Here is a 21518-nt window from a genome sequence, read left to right as displayed (position 1 = left end):
TATTGTTTACATTTGTTCAGCAGATGTGTGAGCTTTTTATATGCTTTACTCCTTATCAAAGTGGATTAAATGATGCACAGTTCTGCAGTATGCAAGTGTTCTTTTGGATGGGAACAAGTACGGTCTGTCAGTGCATGTGAAGTCCAAGAGTGACAGTTCCAGTATTTCAGTGCCTATGAGTGCAATGAGCATCACTTTGTCCTTTCCTTGCTTATCGAGCATTCCACTGTGATCATATTTGCAAGAAATGAAATTGGAGGAGAAGAATTGGAAATGGGTAGAGAGGCCATTGCAAAATGACCCAGTAAAATGAGATCAGTTGAAGAAATGGGCATCAAGGGGCAGTTGAGCTCTACTGAATGTAAATGTCTGCAGTGCCAGGGTGGGAGGTGATTGGGTCAGTCACAACCATTGTACCAAAAAGAAATGTACGTTTTCCTCCTCATTCAGTTCCCAGCTTTCTCATCTGTCATATTTAAAATACTTACAAGACTTTCATATCAGTTTTTTTTAAACAACTCCCATTTTCTGTACCGAAAGTATCATGCTGGCTTGTTGAAAAAGGGAGGGAGCCACAAAAGGACTCCTGTGTAAGAGAGGTTTTATGTAATCTGAGGAAAAGTGGGTAATACATTTCTGTGTTTTCTCTCAACAGAGAGGATGTTTAGGCTTTCAGTGGAATTACAGCTGAGAGTGCCAGGTAGAAACTTAAGTAAAATTTGGCAAGCAGAACTTCCTTAAGTGTTCTACTTAAACTGGACCTTGTCTACAGCAAGGCAGTTTTGCTTTCAAAAAGCAGATGATTTTGTAACTGGAACATAAGCTATAGAGGACATTTTTGGTGGCTGTGTCCTTGGCTTGAGTACAGTAAAACTGTATTTATTTACACCAGATGAGGATCTGCCTTTTTCCACATCTTTTTTAGTGCTTCTTTACTTCTTAGAGAATGAAGCCTTTGGTTCTTTGGAAATACATCTCTTAAGAAAATACCAGTGCAGAAAATGATTTAACTGGGACTGCCTCTTCTCTTGTATGCCTTCCTTTGCAGTGGCCTTTGGTCTCTACTTCCCCAGGAAAGATTACTTGGAGAATGTGTACATCGATGAGCCAGCAGGTATGCCGCTCCTGCGCATCCACGCCTTGAAGGATTCACATGAAGAAGTGGCCCACTTTCATCTGTGCCAGACTCTCATAATTTCTCGAGCAAGATCCCATGAAAATAATTGGTTTCAAATCAAAGAAAAAACAGGACTTCTCTACCTCAGCAAAAGCCTGGATAGAGACGACTTTAACACGTTGTGTAAGTATAAGAAGACTAGTTTTTCTTGTTGAGATATCTGTTCTTAGAGAAAAATACATTCAGATGATGAGATTTCTCCAGCAGAAGATGAGCATCACATTTGAAAAAAACACATCTGCCCTTTTAAAATGAGGAATCCGACCTCAATGAAACCAACAACAGAGAACAGTATGCCAAAGAAAATGGTGACCTTGGACAGATCTAGTTGCTTGCACTGGGGACTCCAATAGGGTGGGAAAGTTGCATTACTTGAAATATTTTTTTTCTGCATTTCACAGCTGTATAAGTCAAAGCTTTACACTGAGGTTTGCAGTTTGTTCATCTACTGATGCAAGTGAGGCCAATTCCAGCACTTAGTGCCCAGAGCAAGGCTGTTAGAGAGGTTCAAACTCTTGTAAATGGTCCTTGAATTCTGGTAACATGGATTCACAAAGTACATTTGCATATAACACCCCAGAGCTCTTAGAAGAAATGGTTAATTGTGCCTCTCTCCCTCTCTTGAGATTTGGCTTTGTTAGAGAAGCTTACTGTTGAACTACAGAAATTAATTATCTCCTTTTTTTTCCCCCCTTCTTTTATACTCTACCAGCAAATTGGTTTTGGTGATTTTGATCTATGAGGAAATTAGGTATCATTAGATGGTGGAGGAGGAAATGGGTGAGGAGTTAATGGCATAGTGCTGTGATCAGTTGCAGAAATTTTACTGTTGGAGAGAGTCTGTAGTAACTGTCTTCAGTTTGTAAGAACCACATATCAACTCTACCCTCTGACTTAGGTACCTTGATGTTGAAATTTTCAACTTCATACACTTACTGTTTTATTTTTCGAGTGCTGAGTGTTTGATATCTGAAAATGATACCATTTTCACTGCATTTTTGGTACTTGGTGTTCATGAATATCAGATAGCTCTTTGTAACTGAACAAAGGAGGAGCATCTATCCAGCACCTGAGAGCCTTGTTTTGTTCCTGCAAATCAAAGTGACCTACAATATCTTTTCAAGTGAATTAGATCTGTTACAGAGGTATTTCTGTGCTGTCTGTAGTCAAACCAAGGTAATCAAAATAAGGCTTGAGGGTGTAGTAGTAGATGCCACAGGATACTTTTAACTTCTATTTTATCTCTTGTCCAGCTCTTTATATTTCAAAATGATGAACAATCTGTCCTCTAAACCTAAACAATTTGACCCGTATCCTCAACTGGAATAAACTGTCAGAATGCAGTGACTGAAATGATAGTAGTTATGGGTCTGTCCTGAGTATCTCTTCCATTTCATGCATTATTTTTCCTGCTTCCACCCCACTCTGCTCTAGTCCCTTCAGAAAGCAGTCCTACAAAAAGCTGATTTTTAATAGAGACCTGCTTTATGTTAGTGTCTTACGTCTGTAATGCTGATATTGTTTGTGAAGTTCCATAATGTAAAATTGGTGCTAAGCCCTTAGGTTTTTTTAGCTTACTGGGATTATTAAGGTTTAAGGTCTTCCCACCAGAAGAATTGTTTTATCACATAATAGGACTAAATGATCATTTATGAAATAATGGACTAGAGTAGAAAATGAGGAAAAGAAATGTTGACTTGTCTTCTGTAAAATATTTCTTCTGCTGTTTTTTTTCCCTTGAAGCTGTAGGAAACTGGATGCCATTATCAAAGGTGATGCTGTATGTCTTCCTTTCATCCCACCCTTTCCAAGAGAAGGAATGTGACTCTGCTACACGCACCACGGTTTTCCTCTCTTTGATCAATGCTACGGCACCAGCTTGCAGTTCCTTGACAGCAAGGCAACTTTGCTTCACAGAAATGGATCTCTCCTTTCACATCAAGGAGAATAAACCACCTGGCACATTTCATCAGCTCCAGTTACCCTCAGTTCATCATCTGTGTCAGAATCTCAGCATTTCCTACAAACTGCTAGCAGGTAAAACTGGAACTGAGCTGGTCATGTACCAGCAATAGATACAAACAGCTGCACTGTTAAAGATCTCTTTTGCAGTAGATCCTCTAGATTGATTCTGTAAAGGAAGTTCCATTGCAAATGTAAACTGAGCCTGAAGATTTTGCTTTTGAGATATACAGAGGGGATGGGAAGGAGGACTATCCCTTTCCGTAAAGATTACTTTTAGAAGTTTGTACCTGCTAAAAGCAGACTGAGAGTAACCTGAGCTTTAAATGGTCCTGCTTCTAGACTGTAGAATCTTCCCATCTATTCCATGTTTTCTCCCTACCCTAATATAACCACACAAATTCCTTGTATTTCACTTCTGAGTCTGTCAGAAGTCGTGATGCCCAAATGGATTGCAAAAGAGTATTAAAGAAGAAAACTATCAGAGCCCTATACTGGGAATTGATTGTCCCTCTTTCTCCTGTGGCTGTTTTCCAGCTGAGGGTCTGCCCTTTCGCTACAATGAGAACACCACCAGTGTGCGTGTGACACAGCGCCTGGACCGAGAGGAGAGGGAGAGATACGAGCTGATTGCCAAGTGCACCGTGAGAGAGGGAGTCAGGGAAATGCAGGTTGAGGTGCCCTTCCTGGTGAATGTGTTGGATGAAGATGACTCTCCTCCCTTCCTTCCCAATGGCACTGATACTGCGGATGCTGTTGTGGAGTTCAACAGGAAAGAGGTAATGTTCCCCTTTACCTAGTGCCTGGAGTAGGAACTCAGCAGTGGGAGGTGTGATTACTGGGAAGCACCAAGTTCTGGATAATGGATCTCAGCAATGAGCCCATCATCACACCATACTCTAGAGACTGTAAAATGATGTTTGTAGGATTCCTGTCCCCCGAGTTATATCTTATTCAGGCCCCAAAAGAAAGAAGAGTTTGGGTTAATTAAACAGTGTGAAGAAATTTGAGCAGTTTCCAAGGTCAGGATGGACAGTTGCTGAGTCTGTGGTTAGGACTGCTCTATCTCTCCACACTGAGCTCTGCTCTATTTGTTGAAGGGTTGTTTCCCCCAGATAATTAAAACTGAGTGTTGTTAGAGCAAGTATGTCTGTGTACCAGTCCCATACATGCAAATCTATGTAAGACATCAGAACTACATTCAGAATATTTATTAGGATGCTGTAACAATAGTGGTTCTGCAGGCAAACATTGCCCCTGTGAAGTTTCCAGGGCCAGGCTGTTAAGGGAGAGCTCCAGGATCTTCTTTTTATTGTGACCTTTCACTTCCCCCTTACCAAGCCAAGGTCATCTTTCTAAAGATCTGAATTCCTGGGTGTCTTTTGGTAGTCAATTCTCCCTTCAAAGTACATTTTGATCATATTTGTGTCAAAGGGAAGGGAAAAGGGAAGGGAAAAGACTGATTTTGGGAGTTTGCTGCCATCTCCCGACTAGAAGTCGTCTTTACAAGACACCTGTGAACATCCCATTTGCCTGGGCATAAAGTAATTCCTTTTTATATTTGAAAATTTTGAAATTTAGCTCTGGATGATAGAAAGTGAAGGTCTCATAAAACTGTTTGATAAAGTAAAATATTCTTTTTGAAATTACATGCCTGTGACGTGTTCACAATGTAGTGAATTTCAGTGATATTTTGTAGTAAAAAAAGAAAAGGCATTATGTTTGGAAACATTCCGTTCAAACAAATCTGAAAGAATAGAATTGCTAATAAAAATCTTAAAGGCCTTTTGGTCGCAGTATCCAAGTAGAAAACAGCAATCTAGTAGACTAAGCAGACAACCCAGGCCACTTCTGTCACGTGGGTAATGAGTTTGACCTGTCTGAATGTATTTTGTGTCTTGTAAGTGCTGATATTACTTACCTGCTTTTTTAAGTAGCATTGTAGGATAACTGATTTTAAGAAAAGAAAAAAAATCAAGAGCTGTGTATGTGTGCTCATTTCCTACCTCAGCAGTTTAGCACTGTATTTAGACTGGGGCTCAAATGATTATATAGCAAGTTCTTTTCCACTGTTATCCTCTTTTGAGCTTCTAACTCAGATCCAAACAGGTGTGAAATAGTGATAACCTGAATCTTGAAATTAATTTGAATGAAAGTGGGTTTCAGTGAAAGTTGTAAGGTTTTATTTGACCAATATTTCATTCTCCAAAACACACATCATTCAGCAATGCCATTTATTTTTTCCTTCTAGGGAACTGTTCTTGCGACACTGACTGTGTACGATGCAGACACCACACCCATTTATCCCCTTGAAAGCAGCAGAAAGAAATACACAGGAACCATTGTCACTGATGATCCTTGGATAAGTGAAACATTTCGTGTAGAGCACATCTTTGATGAAATCCACTTCAGCCCAAATGGCAGCCAAGTGAGGGGAACTCGACATGAGTACAGTAAGGTCTCTTTCTTCAAATAAAGGAGAAGTTGCTTGTTAGTGATTGACCAGTAAGCATTTTGTAAATATTGAGCCAATGAAAGCTGAGAAATTTCAAGTTCGGAAAAGACTGAGTTTTAAATATGTACTGAAAAAATGGAGCTTGTGCATCTCTGGGATAGGGAGTGTACAGGATGATGTTTTGTAAACTGGTAAGTAAGAGGTTTTGATTTTAGGATTCTCAGCATGGTAGGTAAGAAGGGAAGAGGGCCTCCCAAACATCTTGAATGACACAGATATAACTCCATAAGAACGTATTTCATATTTAAATTGCCTTCTGTTTCCTGTTAGGAAATTTTGATATGTATACTTAATTTTATTATGTCTATTTTTGTTGGGGTTGCTGTATCAAAATATACACTTAAAGATAATGTGGCCTGGTAATAGACTAATCTTTTTCCTTTGCAGAACTGGTACTGAATAAAAGCATTTCAGTCACAGAGCATCGTTACTTCCAGCTGGATGTTTTGGTGAATGACACGGAATTTCATGGCCCAGAAAGATCAGTGATGCTTCATTTCAATGTCTCCATCCTCCCTGTCAGCATTCAGTTTTCAAACATGACTTACCAGTTCACAGTGAACAGAAATGCTGAACGCTTTGCACAGGTAAGAACTGTGTTAATGATACATTAACTGGATGGATCACTGGGATGAGGTGCCTTAAACTGTTTGTTGGTTTTAACTGTTTTAAGTAGAATCAGTGAAAAATGTGATACCAATATGATTGGTGCTGGATGCAGTGGGTAGCAGGTAGACTGGGCAGTAGCTCTTCCATCACATAATAATAGAGAAAGACCCACACATGGAAGTACTAATAGAGAAAAATAGTGTGTGTTATGGACAGGAGGACTTGCAACCATGAGTGGCTTAGGCTTGAATAACTGGAACAATATCAAGGGCAAAAAAATAAATTTGCCCAGCTGTTGGAGTTCCAGCTCTACATATTCCAGTATATTAATGGCTTTTCTTAAGATAATGGCTAGTTAGTAATTAATGTGCATCCTAACTTAATCCTCATTTTAGCTTAATCACCACCATTGCCATTAATAATGCTTCCCAGAAACACTTTCTAACAGGTTGACGTTAATCAGGTGAAAATTACAATGTAATTCCTATGGAACATGTACATTAATAAGGAACTAGTTCAATATAATTCATGTTATGAAAATGAATATTAAAAACATCAGTGATGAGCCTTTTTGGGAGAGCTACTGGAAAGTATGCCTTGTAACTATTGTAGCAGAGAGGAGGACTGAGATTAAAATATGATCATCCCAATTACAGAGAAAACCAATTCATTAGAAGACTCTTAAGGAAGAATTAAGTTTTATTAATCTTTAAGCCTCTGGCTAATTGTAAAAAGAAAGAAAAAGGGAAATTAGATATATTGCATGTTCTTTTATTTAATCTGATGAAATACACTGTGGCTTGATAGCTCTTCAGAGTACAGAACAGGCTGTACATGAGCAATAAAAATGCTACTGCTCTGACAAGGGACATTTTGTCCATAGTCTGCACTGAATATCCTAAATCGGAGGAAGATACTGAGAGTGCTCACATAGCAGTCTCCCTATGAAAAGCTACTCCTTTATGACATTTTGTGATGCCTTGTGGCTGCAACTTTTCAATTTGCAATCTGTAAGAAACTTCAGAGGCTATTCTGTTCCTTTTGTGCAGATCAAATTATTTTTGATGTTACATTTGAGGTTTTTGTAGCACCAGATTGTGAAAGCTTTACTCTCCCCTGTTGCCTGGGGACAGGGTGAAACTGGTGGATTTCCCCCTAAAAGAAGTAATAGCACAGATGTGTGAAATACTCATAGTCTAAGCTCTTATGATCTAGAAATGTGCCCTAACTGTATCTTTGTCACAACATGACAACTTTGTAAAAAGTGTGGAAACTTACCTGTTAGGTAAGTATGAATTTAGATTAATTAATTAGGGTTTTTTTCTGTGTGTGTTTTTATATATAGGTGTATGCATACAATAATATTATGAATGAATGAGCTCCACATTAAATTTGGTCAGTTGTTTATCTGTGCATGCCCTAGATTGCTTGAACACATTAGTTTTAAAATCTGGAAGTATGCATTTTTTTTAGTTCCAGAGTGCAAAACAAAAAAAAAAAAACCACAAAAAGTTGGCTTTTAAAGCTGCTGGTTTTGCATGTTGTCATGAGAATCAAACATCTGAAAAGGAATTTTAGGATTTCTGGAAACAGTGATGCTTCCCACCACTTGTGCAGTTTCACTGGGTGGCAGTAGTAGTAGGGAAAACTGTTCCTGGCAAGAACTCCTCCGAATCTTTGGGAAGAGATCTTTTTCTTTGTGCCGTCTAAATACAAATTCACAAAGAGATTTTGTTCTGATTCTTGAGCAGAGAAGTGCAAAACTCATCCTGGCTCTGGAGGTGGTATTCTCAGTCAGTGTCATCTCAGTTAAAGTGTCATCCACTTACTTCTGAGACTGGGTTTGAATTTGGTGTGCTCAGCTTGGAGCACAAGTCAATGTAAGAAGCTTAGTCCCCAACACTTCACATTATTAAAGTTGGCTGCATAATTAGCCGTGATATGCCAGAGCAGTCAGGAAAAGTACTGGGCCAAATCAATATGAAGGCTGAACTGTCTCTTGCCCTAAGGAAAACACAGGAGCGTGAAGAAATTATTAACTGCTGGGCTGATGCCATTTGTCTATTTGAGCAGCTAAATGAATTGAATAACAGGAGCATGGCCTGACGGTACAGGCTTGCCCAGTGGCATTTAACTTATCAAAGGACTTAAAGATCTATTGACATTTACTGAGACAAATGATGAATAGCATTGGCTGAGATTTTTAGAGAGGTTATATGTCCAAATGTCCCCAGAATTCAGTGAAGAGGAACATTATCATTATCCAGACTTCAATAAACTCTGGAGCTCAAGAGATGGATTTTTTTGTTCCTATTTCTGATAATGGTATTTCTATGTCAACTATTGAGTCTCGCAAAATGCACCTTTGAAGGTTCCTCCCCTATAAATTGATGTTGATTATTACCCTTTACCCTGATAACCCTGATTACCTGATTTTTCACCCTCCTGAGAAAGAGGAACTGGCTGCTTCCACCTTTTTCCCCTAGGGCTGTGCTTTGCTGCACCTGAGAACTGAGCTGACTCCAGAATTTGTGGAGCAGAGCAAAGTTACAAGGTTGGGCTTTCCTTAGTAGAATCAGGCAAAAAGAGAAAACCTATCTTTATCTTTCTTGCAGAAATTTCTAGAGGGGGCTCTTCTAGCTTCTCCTCAAATTTTACAGAGAAAGCAAAACTGGCCAATGCGCTGTTCTAAGGATAATCTGCTCTTCAGGGCCCCTGAAGTTATGGGATCTTGTCCATCCCCACTGAAGGAAATTTCTGTTGGTCAGAATCAGCAGTTCCTGGAAACAGCAGTTATGACAGAGTAGGCAGAAAGGGCAGTTCAGTGTAGTTCTATATAAAGGTCAACGCCACGGAACATCACTGTGTTCTCCTGCCGCCTCGAGGGAACACCATCTCAGCAGCTGCAAACCTCTGCCAGTTGCAATGCAGCACCAAGGTTGGGATGACGTGGTTCTGGAAGGGACATGTCTAGACCTTGTGTCTAGACAGAGTTTATAAACAGTGGAAATCTTGTCCTCTTTTTCTTCCTGCCAGTCCCAGCATGCTATGGAGAGGAGAGAGCCAGAAAGAAATGGCCTAGCTTCTGATTGCTTTAATAGTCTTTCTATGTTATCCTGCCACCAAAAAAACCGCAACAAAACTGGTGCCAAATGAGCCATCAGTGATGTGAGTGGGAATAAGTTAGATAAAGTGGGACTATCTTATGACAAAATATGCTTATAGAACTTCAAAGGCTTCCCCTCTGACTTTAAATAGTCCAAGTTCGTGGGAAGAGGTCTTAGTACAAAAACCCTTTTTTTTCTGTTACATTTCTAAATAAGAATGCTGAAACCAAGATGTACAGATATGCTTTTACCAGCAGTGGTGTTACTTGAAAACATTTCTGAACTGCAGCGTTTGAAAACAATCCATCACCAAGTTCCCTTCAATAACACCCCACCCTTCACATTGTGGTTTTCCCTGCAAAGGAAGCCAATGCCTCTGGGCCTGATCCGAATCCCACTCTTGTAAATGGAAAAACCAAAGTGAATTTTGGATCAGTTCCTGTAGGAGCTAGACAGGACATGGGGCTTTACATTCCTCTGCTTCTTAGATGATGTGTTTCAGACTGAGGAGTGTTCTAGCATAGATATTCTGGCAGGCAGAAGTTCAAATATGGCAAACCAACATATTTTAATTTTTAGAATAAAATGTTTTAAAATTGCAAATGGGAAACAATGAGGTTCTTATTCCTTTTAAGGCTTTCAGAGAACTCTGCTGGACAGAAACTTTTTGACTGTAATATTATAAACATGAAGTAATAGCAATTTTTATGTTATTTGAAAAGAGTCTTAACTTTGTTAATGCTGAACTCTTTGCTTTCTTGAAGAAGACCATAGTTTTTTTCACTAGTCAGCCTGGGACAGAGCAGGGACCGAACTCAGACTTTCCCAAGGGTCTTGTTCTTACTGAACACTGCTGATCATCAGCAATAGGCACCAAATACTACTGATTCTCTGGGTCAAGGCTTTTTGCATTTTCACTGCTAGCCTGAAGGCAATGGTAATTCTTGACCTCTCATTTTTACTGAGAATAAATCTCATTTAAAGCTTTTGTAGTAAAATATAAAATCTGTAAACCCAAAATAAATGCTGAATTCTGCAAGTAGTAATATCCTTCATTTTATTCCAGATGTTTTTGGGAAGCACTTAACATTTTTTGTGTATCGTTTTGTTTCTGTTGTTTGTGATTTCTTTGTTGGTGTTTGAGCCTAGATAGGAAAAATCTGCATTGAAAACTGTATGAAATTCCGTGGTGTAAACATCACCTACAAGCTGCTGTCCCCCAATGCAAGCTGCTATCCTGTGGGCATCCTTCAAGGCCGAGAAGACAAATACGGAAGCCTTTATGTGAATGATTCCTCTGCGCTGCGCAGACCCGAATGCAAGGAAATCCAATACACTGTTCAAGCTACAGACAAGCAGAGCAGGAAACACGCCAAGACCCTCCTCACTGTTGTATTGGAAGGAACTCGTAAGTACCCCAGTCAGAACTATTCACTTACTGTTTCTGTGTCACTGGTATTAGTGATGCCAGTAACTGTAGTAGGGTGATCTGTAGCTGACGGCATTAAAATTGAAAATGAATCTGAGCTACAAGACACAGATCACAAAGTCTGTGTTTTGAGTTTGAGTCAGACCTTCCTGTAGCAGATATTTGTTTGAAGAGCTAATGCACAGAACTGATGCAGTGTATCACATGCAATTCATAATGCTCATGATGACATTTGACTTAGAAGAATCTTTAGTGTGTGTGTCTGTGTGACCTTTATTTTGTATTTCACATATTCCCATGGAAGAAAAAAGAGTGTGCATATGTGTCTATATGAAACAAGAAATCTCTGGCCTAAGTATATTTATTATATAGATATAAAAATATATAAATAATTTTTCTCCCCCCTTCTCTCTCCAATGTTTCCTTTTCTTTCTTTTTTTTATTTTTAAAAAGTTTTCTTAACATTCTTGTAGCAATTGCACTGACATCATTTGACTGAAAAGTTCATAAGGGCAGTGTTGTGACCCACCCTTAAGGGGAAGGAAGTTAGAAGTATTCTATAACAGCCACAGCAGAAGAGCATTTCACTGGAAACATACTGATTTCTCTGCAAACTATATTGCATTTTATGCAAAACCTTACAATTCTACCTGATAATCACCTCCTGTCCCTTCTATCATGTCAGAACTCCTATGGCAAGAGCAAATGGGTTGAAGAAAAAGAAACAAAAGCTTGCAGTGGACTTGTGTTTTTGCAAAAGCCTTGTATTGTCTGAAAACATACATTTCCAGCTGATGCTCTTTGGGCTATTACCGTGTTAGCCCAAGAACTAAGTATTTTCTCTTAATTAAAAGTTCTGTATGAAGCTGTAAGTACTTGTGTTCTCCATTTTTCTGTTATTGGTATGTTAGCACGTGTCTACAGTTCTAGGCAGTGACAGAGTGCTATCAAGCAGAGATAACCATGTCATTATGATCTTGCTGCTTATCTTTTATTTCATAGAAAAGAAACACCTGGACTTTTCTTTAATGGTTATCTAAGTTTACTCATAGTTGGGTCAGTCAGTGTTCAGTCTTTCACTGCTTTCTTCATCTTTCTTTCCTTCCTATCTATCTCCAAAAACAGAGTTTTCCTAATATGAGCTGACTTGCTTGTGTGTTCATCTCCTCTGTCCTGAATTTACAGTAAACACTTTCCCCAACAGTTTTAAAAAAAGAAGAGGACTGCCCTGACTCTTGTGCTATAAGTAAGCACCACGCTGAATGTGAAGAGTGTGGTGGCCTGGGAGTACTAACAGGAAAATGCCAGTGGAGACAAGGCAGTGGAAAAGGTACATTTAAGTTGTGTGAAATCAAACTTCTGTTTAGTTGTAATAGTGCATTTTACTTCTGTGGATATAAACTGATTTATACATGTTATAGTAAACTATGCAGAAGCTGGAGCTAAAAAAGTTAATGCCTCTATGAAACACGCACTAGGAAGGAAAATGTGATTGAGTTGGAATGGTCATTCTTGATCTTGACCCTATTGAACATGAAATGTAAATCACCCGGTAGTGAATTGAGGTTGCAGCAGTGTAACTGGAACAGGTGACCTATGGCAAGATGATCTTTGTGACTGTGAATTGAGTTTGGAACATAGCACTGTGCCTCTGAGCAGGTACACCCCAGCAGAGTTGGTGAACACAGAAGCAGTGTCTCAGTTTTCTGTGGTGTGTAGCACACATCTGGCTGGTGACAGCACTCCTGACTCTTCCAGAACAATGCTTCTGTGTCGATGCTTTATCCCTTCAAAGTGCATAAGTATCACAAATTCTCTACCATCACTTGTAACCCTCATATTTACATGTAAAATTGTATAGAGACATCCTCAGCTGTGAAAGCCACTCTTCAGTCTCAAGTTAATCAGCTAACTCTTTTTGCTCTGCTAAAGCAATACTTACTGTAACTGCAAGTGACATGAAAAAATAGCAAAAGCAGAAAAGATAGCAAAAAATGCTTCTTCCAGTTGCTTTTAACTGTTGTCTTGCTTGTAACTTTAGCAGATATTTATATTTATAGATGTTTATTTTAAAACCTGTGCTTTAGAGTGTCAGTGTGGAGTGAGAAGATGCAATAAACTTTCCTTCCAAGCCTTGTGGTATTTATGCAGCTGTCTGTTTGTGTGTTGACAGGGATCACCACAAACTATTCCACGTGCACCCCAAGCATCAAGACTTGTCCAGATGGCATCTGTGATGTGGTGGAAAGCAAAGATCCAGCTGTGTGCCCCCAAGACTGCACAAGTATGGAAATGTTTAGGATGGGCTTATCTGTGTCACTACTGATCACTTCTCAAATTTCACTTTCCTGATCCCAGATACTTTCACAAGCTCAGCATCTCTGCATTTGAATTATACAAGAGAGTTAATGTTATGGGGATTAATCTTGTCCTTTTTTAAACCAGGCAGGTAACACCTATTGGCTGACAGTGATGGAAGGATAAGGTTTTTTCAGTAATTCTCATTCTGCTCCCTGTTAAATCACAGGTAGTGTTTTCCAGTGGAGGCACTTGCTGGAAGAGGTTTTAGGCATGTTAATGACCTACTTCCTAACTTAAGCACAGTATGATAGGAACTGCGTCTATTTGAACTCCCAGCTAAATAAGTTAAAAGAAACAAATTTCAATTTGAAATAAATGTGTTTACAAAGGATCATATGGGTAGACAAAAGGTAGAAAAACAGTGTAATGCTCTTTAGCAATTTCCATCTTCTGTGAGATGATAATTTTTAAGTTGATGTTTTTATCCATCAGTATCTAATTCAGGAATAAAGACATAGATGTTTCTTGACTACTTCTTCTGACTCTGACATCGTATACTCCAAGTTTAGTTTTTAAAATGGGGTCTTAGAGGAACTAGCATTTTCTTACAGTTTAGGACTTAATGTTCTTCCATAAAATGAATTACTAAAGAGACTTCTTTGTATTTCTAACATGCAAGAATGGGATTGTGTATTGTAAATTAGTGTTATTGCAAAGATAATTATTTCATTAGAGTGCATAAAAACAATCCTTAAAGTGCCAGAAATGCTTGAAGGAAATGGAGTAACTTCTCTAATCATCTGAAAAAAATTCTTTAATGATAATAACTACAATCAGTTTTAATTCTAAAAGTGGAAATATTTGTGCCAGAGGGTACAATACTAAAACACATAATGTGCAACATATGCAGCATCAAATGTTTTGCTCAACAGAAGCCTGAAAGAAATATTGTCTTACTTGATAATAAGCAAGCAAGTAAGGCAAGTTTTCAAGATGTTATGCATGCCCTTTAATGCCAGAGTTGAATAATTGTATACATGACTTGACACAATTCAGAACCTGGGTTGGTGCCCAAAAGCAGTGTACTTACAGACAGAGAAATAAGTATGTTCTGGGAGCTCAGAGGTGCAGGAGTACCATTTTATCAGCTTTTACTGGCAGGGGACATTTCTTTGGGAATGGCAAGCAATAAATAGAAAGGCCCAGATGCATCGAGATCAAGGATGTTCTTTAAGTACAGACAGTTGTGACTTTATTTTTGTAATTCATTTGTTGTTTTGATGGCCATGTACTTGAGTTCCAAAAGTGCTTTCTCACACGAACACTATGAATATTACATTCAAGGGCACTCAGCTGAAACTACTGGTGTCATGGCTGTGCCTATCGAATAGAGACAACCTAATTGCATTCTGAGCAAGAGACTTTCTTGTAGTAAGTAACTGCTTCAGAGCTGGTTGAAGTGAGTGAATCTGGCTAAACAGTTGTAAATTAATTATCTTTATAGGCTCCTCTGCACTTTGGCTTTCTGATGATGGAAAAATATACTGCTCAGACCTATATACCTTGCTGCTTTCTTGTTTTTAGCAGTAGTCGTACATCGTCTTTGGTTTTGTCCAACAACTAGTATTTTTACATTCTGAATTTCTGGAGTTTATACATACTGTGGAATAGGGCCATGTTTTACTCTTTTTCCAAATGACTTTGAAGCAGGGAAAGCTCTTTCCCACTACAGGACAGCTGATGATTTTAAACAGGAGTATGTGAAACGTCACACAATCCAAAACAATAGTGACAATTCCTGGAATTTCCCTACCAGCAATGCTTTGGTGAAAATTAAGCTTTTTGGTCTCTGGAATGTGTATAGGAAGTTCCATGTTTCTAATGTACAGCTGCAGTAACAATGTACTCCTTTCCCTGCTGTGTAAAACCCCTTTGTCTTCAAATCCCTTGCTCAAGAACAGTTTAAGTAGGACTGGCTCATTCCCTGCTTCCCTCTTCTTCCAGGTCCTCAAACATGAGCAAATATTCATCAATACATAACATTTTCTGAGGCTAAGGGGAACGTTATTTCATCACCTTGTCACGACAGAGAAAGTTGGCTAGGGAGTGGCGGGGAGCATAATCAAGACTTTTTGGGAACACTGATGCTTCTTTAAGTGTCAGCTCAGAGAGCAGTGACTCAGCAGAGTCTCTTCCAAAATTAACCAGCTGAGTTGCAGACAGTTTAGTAGGTGTGGCCTCTTTAGAAGGACGGTCAAAATCTATTTTGCTTAAATACTCTCCTAAAAAAGGATGTTTGCCTTTATGTTGGAAAAAATATTGTCCTTCTCTGTTCATTTTACCAGTCCCAAAAAATGGAAAAGAAATATTTGCTCTACTACTGCATTAGATGGGATGGAGGACAATGAACTGAAATAAAAAGAAGACTATATTGAAAAAACTACTTTTTAATCTTTTGAATACCTTCATGGTTTAGGTGATTTTTCTGAAAATCAGCTAAACTTCAGAATTTAACTGGTTTCTGTTTATACGATGGTGTTGGTGATTAAAGGAAGCTTATAGATGGAAAATGTAATGAGTAATGGTCATTTTTATAATATATACAGAAAAAAATTATTTACTTGGAAGAGTTGCTGTTACTCTACATGAAAAACTCCTGTTTGAAATCAAGAGTATGAGTTTCTGTGCTTTTTCATAATATTGAACAGTGCATTTCTAGATAATGAAAGATCCATTTTTTAATCACTTATACTTGGCACTTACTCTTAGTGCTTTTCACTAGACTGTCCCGTGGCATTTTACAGAGGTGGTTAAGTATCATTATCTCCATTTGACAATGGAACAAATGATACCTAGAATATTATGCTGACTTTTCCAAAGTAAGGGGAAATTGGCATCAGAACCAGGAACGGAACTCAATAACTGCTAATGAGGACTAATGTTTAAACAGTCCAAGTCCCCCTATTTCAGAATCTCAGAAATTTCAGAATTTAGAGTCTCCCCTCAGGAGTCCCTGTCATTACTGCTGCATTGTGCTGCCCTGTCAAATTCCAGATACTGGGATAAACCCATGGCTAACTCTGAGCCTTTTATTCCCTTTCACCTACATGTAAGAATCTTAGCTTTTGTCTGTATTTGATTAGGTGGAAACATTATTGGTGGCCACGGGAAGGGTATTGGAAATCTTGGAATTAAGTCAGGACATGGAATTTGTTACTGCTTCCCAAGACAGAACTGTTATTGTGAGAAAGATGATATCAAAGGTAAGTCTAAACATTATCTGCTGTTGTCATAGTAATCTTTTTCTCTGTTTGTATCTACCATGTGTATAAGTACAATGATCTACACTTGTGGGCTTGCTAATAAGCAATATCTTTGGTCAGAGACTGCTAACATACAACTAGTTAAGAACTGTCGCCTTGACATCTACTGTGGAGCCTGAAAAATTCCAGAGTGGCTATTTATAGCCTTGGCTAAAGATTCTTTTTTGTTCATTACCACATGACAAACAAGTCAGTAGTCCTTTGATTTCCAGCAGCATTTGCATTTCAGTGAGACTCACCTGATATTTACAGAGGCCCCTAGGAGCATTAAAATAATGACTTCTATTACTTTTAAGTAATTCCAGCTTCCTAATAATTTCTGAAAATCTCAGCTTCAAAATGTCAGAGATAGCCAGCACCCATGGTATTAGGAGGAGGAGTGGATTGCTTTTTTCACTGACCTTTGTTTAAATAGAAAAGCTTTGTGCAGTTGTTTGAAACAGATTGAAACAGATAATGGATTTTTAAAATTGTATTTATTATGACTAATAATAAACATAACATGAAATATTTTGCAGCTCTAAAACCAAATTATTTAGAATTTATCTAGAAAGAGAAAAATTAAAATAGATGTAAGAAAAAAGGGAAGTGTAAAGCTTCTTCCTTCTTATTTCTTTTTGTTTAATCTTTTTTTTTTTTTCTATTCTAGAAAGGTAGTGTGCTGTTTCCACTTATTGCTGAGGTATAGCATGCAGGTGTAGCTAATTACATATGTGAAGTCAGTTAATCCTGACTTCAGATACAATAGTGCCCAGGACATTATTTTGGATCTCATAGTTTCTTTGGGAAGTGAATCCCTAGGGATGCTGTCTGGGGGCACACAGACTTAAAGAAAGTTTCTAAAGTAAGACACTAAAAGTGCTTCTGCAGAAAGGGAAGTAGTAAATGGGGAAGAAAAAGCCTGCATGTTTCTTTAGCAGCAGATGCAGCATGAGGCAATGTTTTCAGAAACAATTACTTTGTAAAAGACAAAGCAGAAATATCCTATGTCGCCTTATAATCCAAAAGATGAAGAGAAATATTCTTTATTATCTAACAGTTGAAATAATTAATTATTTTTTTATTTGAAGAAGAGTTTATTTGATGGCTTAAAAGACTCTACCATAAACTGCTGTGCACAAGCAAAATTCAGTCATAGGTATCCAGAGAGATAAGTGGTATCTGATATCAGAAGATATCAGGCTGGGTGTTAAAGAAGAGTGTCAGAGGTAGCCAGTATCTATGAAGATGAGGAATATGTGGTCAAGCTGGCTGTCCCTACATTGCCACAGGCAGTTAGGCAAACAATTCCTTGCTGGTGTCCAAAATAAAAAGAAGTAGTAGTGCAATGGGCATATTTGCAATTTCTCAAATTTCTTTGCGAAACAGCTATTAAGTTTTTCCCTAGGTTATTAAATTATTTTGAGCTCTATTTCTGCCACACCTGTGTGTGTTACATGCCCTCCCAAATCAGAAGTAGGAGATCACAAGCAACATTCTAAGAAGCTGTTCTTGGTCCACAGAGCAACTATGTGATGAAGTGTGCAAGACTGTGATAGCAGGGGCAGTGCTGCTGTCCTTCATCATTTCTGTGCTGCTTTCTTCCTATTTCATCCATCGTTACCACAAGAATTCTCCGAAGCCACCTATTGCCTCTGCAGAAATGACATTCCGGCGCCCAACCCAATCCTACCCCATCAGTTACTCCTCCAGTAACGTCCGACGGCCTTCTCTGGATTCCGTGGAGAACCAGGTGTCCGTAGACACCTTTAAAATACCAGTAAGCCTGATGTCATTTTGCATGCTGTTTTTTGATGTCAGCCTTGTTTATCCATGCAGAAAATGTTATAGAAATACCCAGTACAAATAATGACATTGGGATTCACACGTACAAGCTGGGAACTGGAGATACTTAATGAGCATTTGGATAAACATTATAATTTATAAGGCCTATATGTTCTTCCACTTTTGTTATGCTTTAACATATTGTAATACTTCACATCTAATTTAAGTTCATGTTTTTTCCTAATGTAACTGCATTTGATAGTAGTGTGGTATTACTTTTAACATTGTCCAGTTAAATACTAATAATAGCAGGTTTGTACTCTGTGATAAGCCGTAATACTACAACAAGGCTAAGTTTAAAACATAACAAAAAACCCCTGCTAAAATCTCTTCCTGATTTTTGACATACAGATTGTGGATGTCAGTTGGTGTGGGAGTTTTACCCACATTTAAGGATTTTTGCCCAGTCATGATATCATACCTTTAACCTATTTTTTTTCTTCATTGAATCCCATACTACCCAAGATGCTTGCCAGATGGTGCATTTTCATGAACCAACACAGTAGAGAAACACTGACACTTTATGTGACATATGTGGCAACATTACATCTATTTGAATGTGAGATATTGAGGTCTTCACAGACCTTGTGCTCTGCTTTAATTGCTTGTCTGATTTCTGTATCTGTCATCATTTTGCAACCTTAAGGTTTAATAGTGTTAATTTCATAAGAGAGGATAATTGTTTTTTCTGACAAATTCTTAAGGGAAAGCCTTATTCTGTGAGTAAAACTAACTGACTTCTTCACAAAGGTCATATATTCAGTTATTCTGAAAGCAAGCATTTATTCTGTATTACTTCATTTTTCATTTGTACCCTATTTCCCAGACCTGCAAATACAATCCATTATCCATAGACTACATGTACAGCCTGTTTTAAAGGAGGTGTTTTCAAGGTAATGGAAAAAACACTTGTAAAATACCTACATATTCATAAGGTTTTATAGGAATAAACTGATATTGATAAAAAGAGCAACCAACACTGTACACTGAAGTGTTCCTATTCCTGAGGAATGGTCTTCTACTGAATATTGATGCTTTGGGCATAGCCAGCCACTTCTTTTCCTTGCTTCATCTCATAGAGTTGCTTTTCTCTCCTGCAGGAAGATCCAAAGTGGGAAGTCCCTCGGAAGAACCTAGTTCTGGGCAAGACTCTTGGAGAAGGAGAATTTGGAAAGGTCGTCAAGGCAACAGCATTCCGACTCAAGGGAAGGGCTGGCTATACCACTGTAGCAGTGAAAATGTTAAAAGGTACATTCCCATCTGGATTTGAAATGATTTGCAAACTGTTTGTGGTAATCTCTGAATTGATTTTGAGAGGGGCCAGCACGATAGCAAAAGGTTGGCTAAAAACAACCAGTGTCACCACCTCTATTTCTTCCAGCATTCTGACATATTCTGACAGATTTCTGGCATATTCTGACAGATTTCTGACTTTAGGAGCTAGCATCACATTGATCCAAGTAACTAATTCTAAATCATAATGTGCAAGGAACCTCTGTCTTAACATAGCAAATGTATTTAATTTTGTTTGGCATTGATGGAAATATTGTGAGGGTTTGTTAAACTTTCTAAATTTTTTTTTTCCCCTCTATCCAGTTTTCTGGACCAGAGCTTTTCAAATAAATTGTGTTATAATCATGTGAAGAGACAGAACAGACCTATTAAGTTACTTTTCTGATTGAGAATTCCATCCAGATTGAGAATTCCATCTAGTTTTATCCTTTCTGATCTGCTTTTCAATCATTAGGAGCTCTGCCAAACTGGCTTGAATAACCCAGTGCTGTCTTAGTTTTCCCTAAGACTTTAGAACTGGGAAAAACAAAGTATGCCTTGATAATGTTAAGATGATATGAGACCTTGAACTCAACCACTTCCTGCTGCTTATAAGTAAAAGCGTGTCGTTAGAGAAAAATGTTGTACTTATTACCATTTCTGTTATATTCAAACTACATCTGCTGCTGCTTGAAAGATGCTGCATATCCCATCACTTTACCTAAGACCTAAATGCATTATGAAGTGCATGCCTTCATTCAAGAGGTTCAGTGGAGAATAGGTCACATGGAGGAAGTCTAGGAACTAAGATTTTTCAGAAGTAAAGACTAGTTAACTATTATTTGTAATACTTGTATGTCACTATCAACAGAATAGTCATTATTTCATTTCATGTTTATTTGTGCACTTAGTGACAGTGCTTTTTCTAGCACATTTTCATCAGCAACCTGTGCCTGAGTTCAGATTCCAAGATATAGTGGTAAAAATGTTGCTTTTACTTGCAGATAATTTAACATTCAGTTTCCCCTAGCTGTTTTGAAGGAAAGAATTGACAGAATTGACAATGTGAAGGAGTAAAATTTTATTTTAAGCACCTTATTTTAATAAAGTGATCTGACATTTACGGTAATGCTTCAGGCTCTAATGAATCTCTCTGTAATGTAAATTAAACTGCTAATAGTCACCTGAAATTCTCTTTTACAGCTTCACACTGGAGAACATTTGTCATTCTGCAAATATTTATGTGTTATTATTGGTTTAACTTGACTGTTCACACATGATAATCAAAGTATAAGAACCATTGTATTAGTTTTCAGTGCCCTTTGCAATGCTATCACGAAGTATAAAGGACAGTTATTTTGGATCAGGCCAACATCACCCATTGTTTCTCCGTAACAGATGCAGAGCAGGTAATTTGTCCAAGCCAGGGACTATACCAGACTATGTCTGATCTTTAAAAGGCAATGGTAGGTGCACCAGGATGTTAATGGAGAAAGCTTCCTGCTTATTTTATAAAAGACAACTCCTGCCTGAGCTATGTAGATGGGCACAAGCTGTGGTTAAAAACAGACCAGTGAGGACTCTCCCCTACTGTGTCAACTTGGCATTATGTACTGGGGAGGGAACAGGGAGCAAAAAGCAAATAGCTGAGCTCCATAGTCTTGGAACTATGGATGGATGTTTAAAGGAGCAGAGGGATAATTTTTTTTTACCCCATTATTCCCACTTTTCTCATATGAATTAAATCTGACATCCTGCCTGATATGAATGCCCTCATTACAATAAAATTAAAGCAGGAAACACCAACCAATATGTAAATACAAATCATTGGTAATTCGTGGGGAAAAAAAAAAAAGGGGCTTAAAGCTTCAGGGCTAGATGTCTCCATTTGAAGTTAGATTTTCCAGCAGATAAACAGGCATGGTACATGGAGAATTTTGTTCTGTTGTGTGTGTTCATGACACATTACTCCAGAACTAGAAAAATAAGACTTTTCTCA

At 38.2% G+C, this 21518-nt stretch overlaps 1 protein-coding gene across 4 annotated transcripts in view; it reads left to right on the top strand.

The window, feature by feature from the left end:
* The window catches only part of RET (ret proto-oncogene), a 79854-nt gene that overhangs the window by 42365 nt on the left and 15971 nt on the right, over positions 1 to 21518 (top strand). For all 4 annotated transcript variants that reach the window (XM_039385750.1, XM_027720693.2, XM_027720692.2 and 1 more), the window contains 11 exons: positions 1049 to 1300; positions 2921 to 3214; positions 3677 to 3918; positions 5391 to 5592; positions 6042 to 6241; positions 10520 to 10778; positions 12004 to 12129; positions 12973 to 13083; positions 16244 to 16363; positions 17926 to 18182; positions 19348 to 19495. In XM_039385750.1, the coding sequence (XP_039241684.1) occupies positions 1049 to 1300; positions 2921 to 3214; positions 3677 to 3918; positions 5391 to 5592; positions 6042 to 6241; positions 10520 to 10778; positions 12004 to 12129; positions 12973 to 13083; positions 16244 to 16363; positions 17926 to 18182; positions 19348 to 19495 (2211 nt within the window). The remainder of the gene's footprint in view (positions 1 to 1048; positions 1301 to 2920; positions 3215 to 3676; positions 3919 to 5390; positions 5593 to 6041; positions 6242 to 10519; positions 10779 to 12003; positions 12130 to 12972; positions 13084 to 16243; positions 16364 to 17925; positions 18183 to 19347; positions 19496 to 21518) is intronic.

Source organism: Pipra filicauda, unplaced genomic scaffold, assembly GCF_003945595.2.
Source record: "Pipra filicauda isolate LSUMZ 115617 unplaced genomic scaffold, ASM394559v2 scaffold430_size1018388_pilon, whole genome shotgun sequence".
Taxonomy (NCBI): Eukaryota; Metazoa; Chordata; class Aves; order Passeriformes; family Pipridae; genus Pipra; species Pipra filicauda.
Note: the sequence above shows the minus strand (reverse complement) of the source record. Positions and strands in the feature narration are given on the sequence as shown.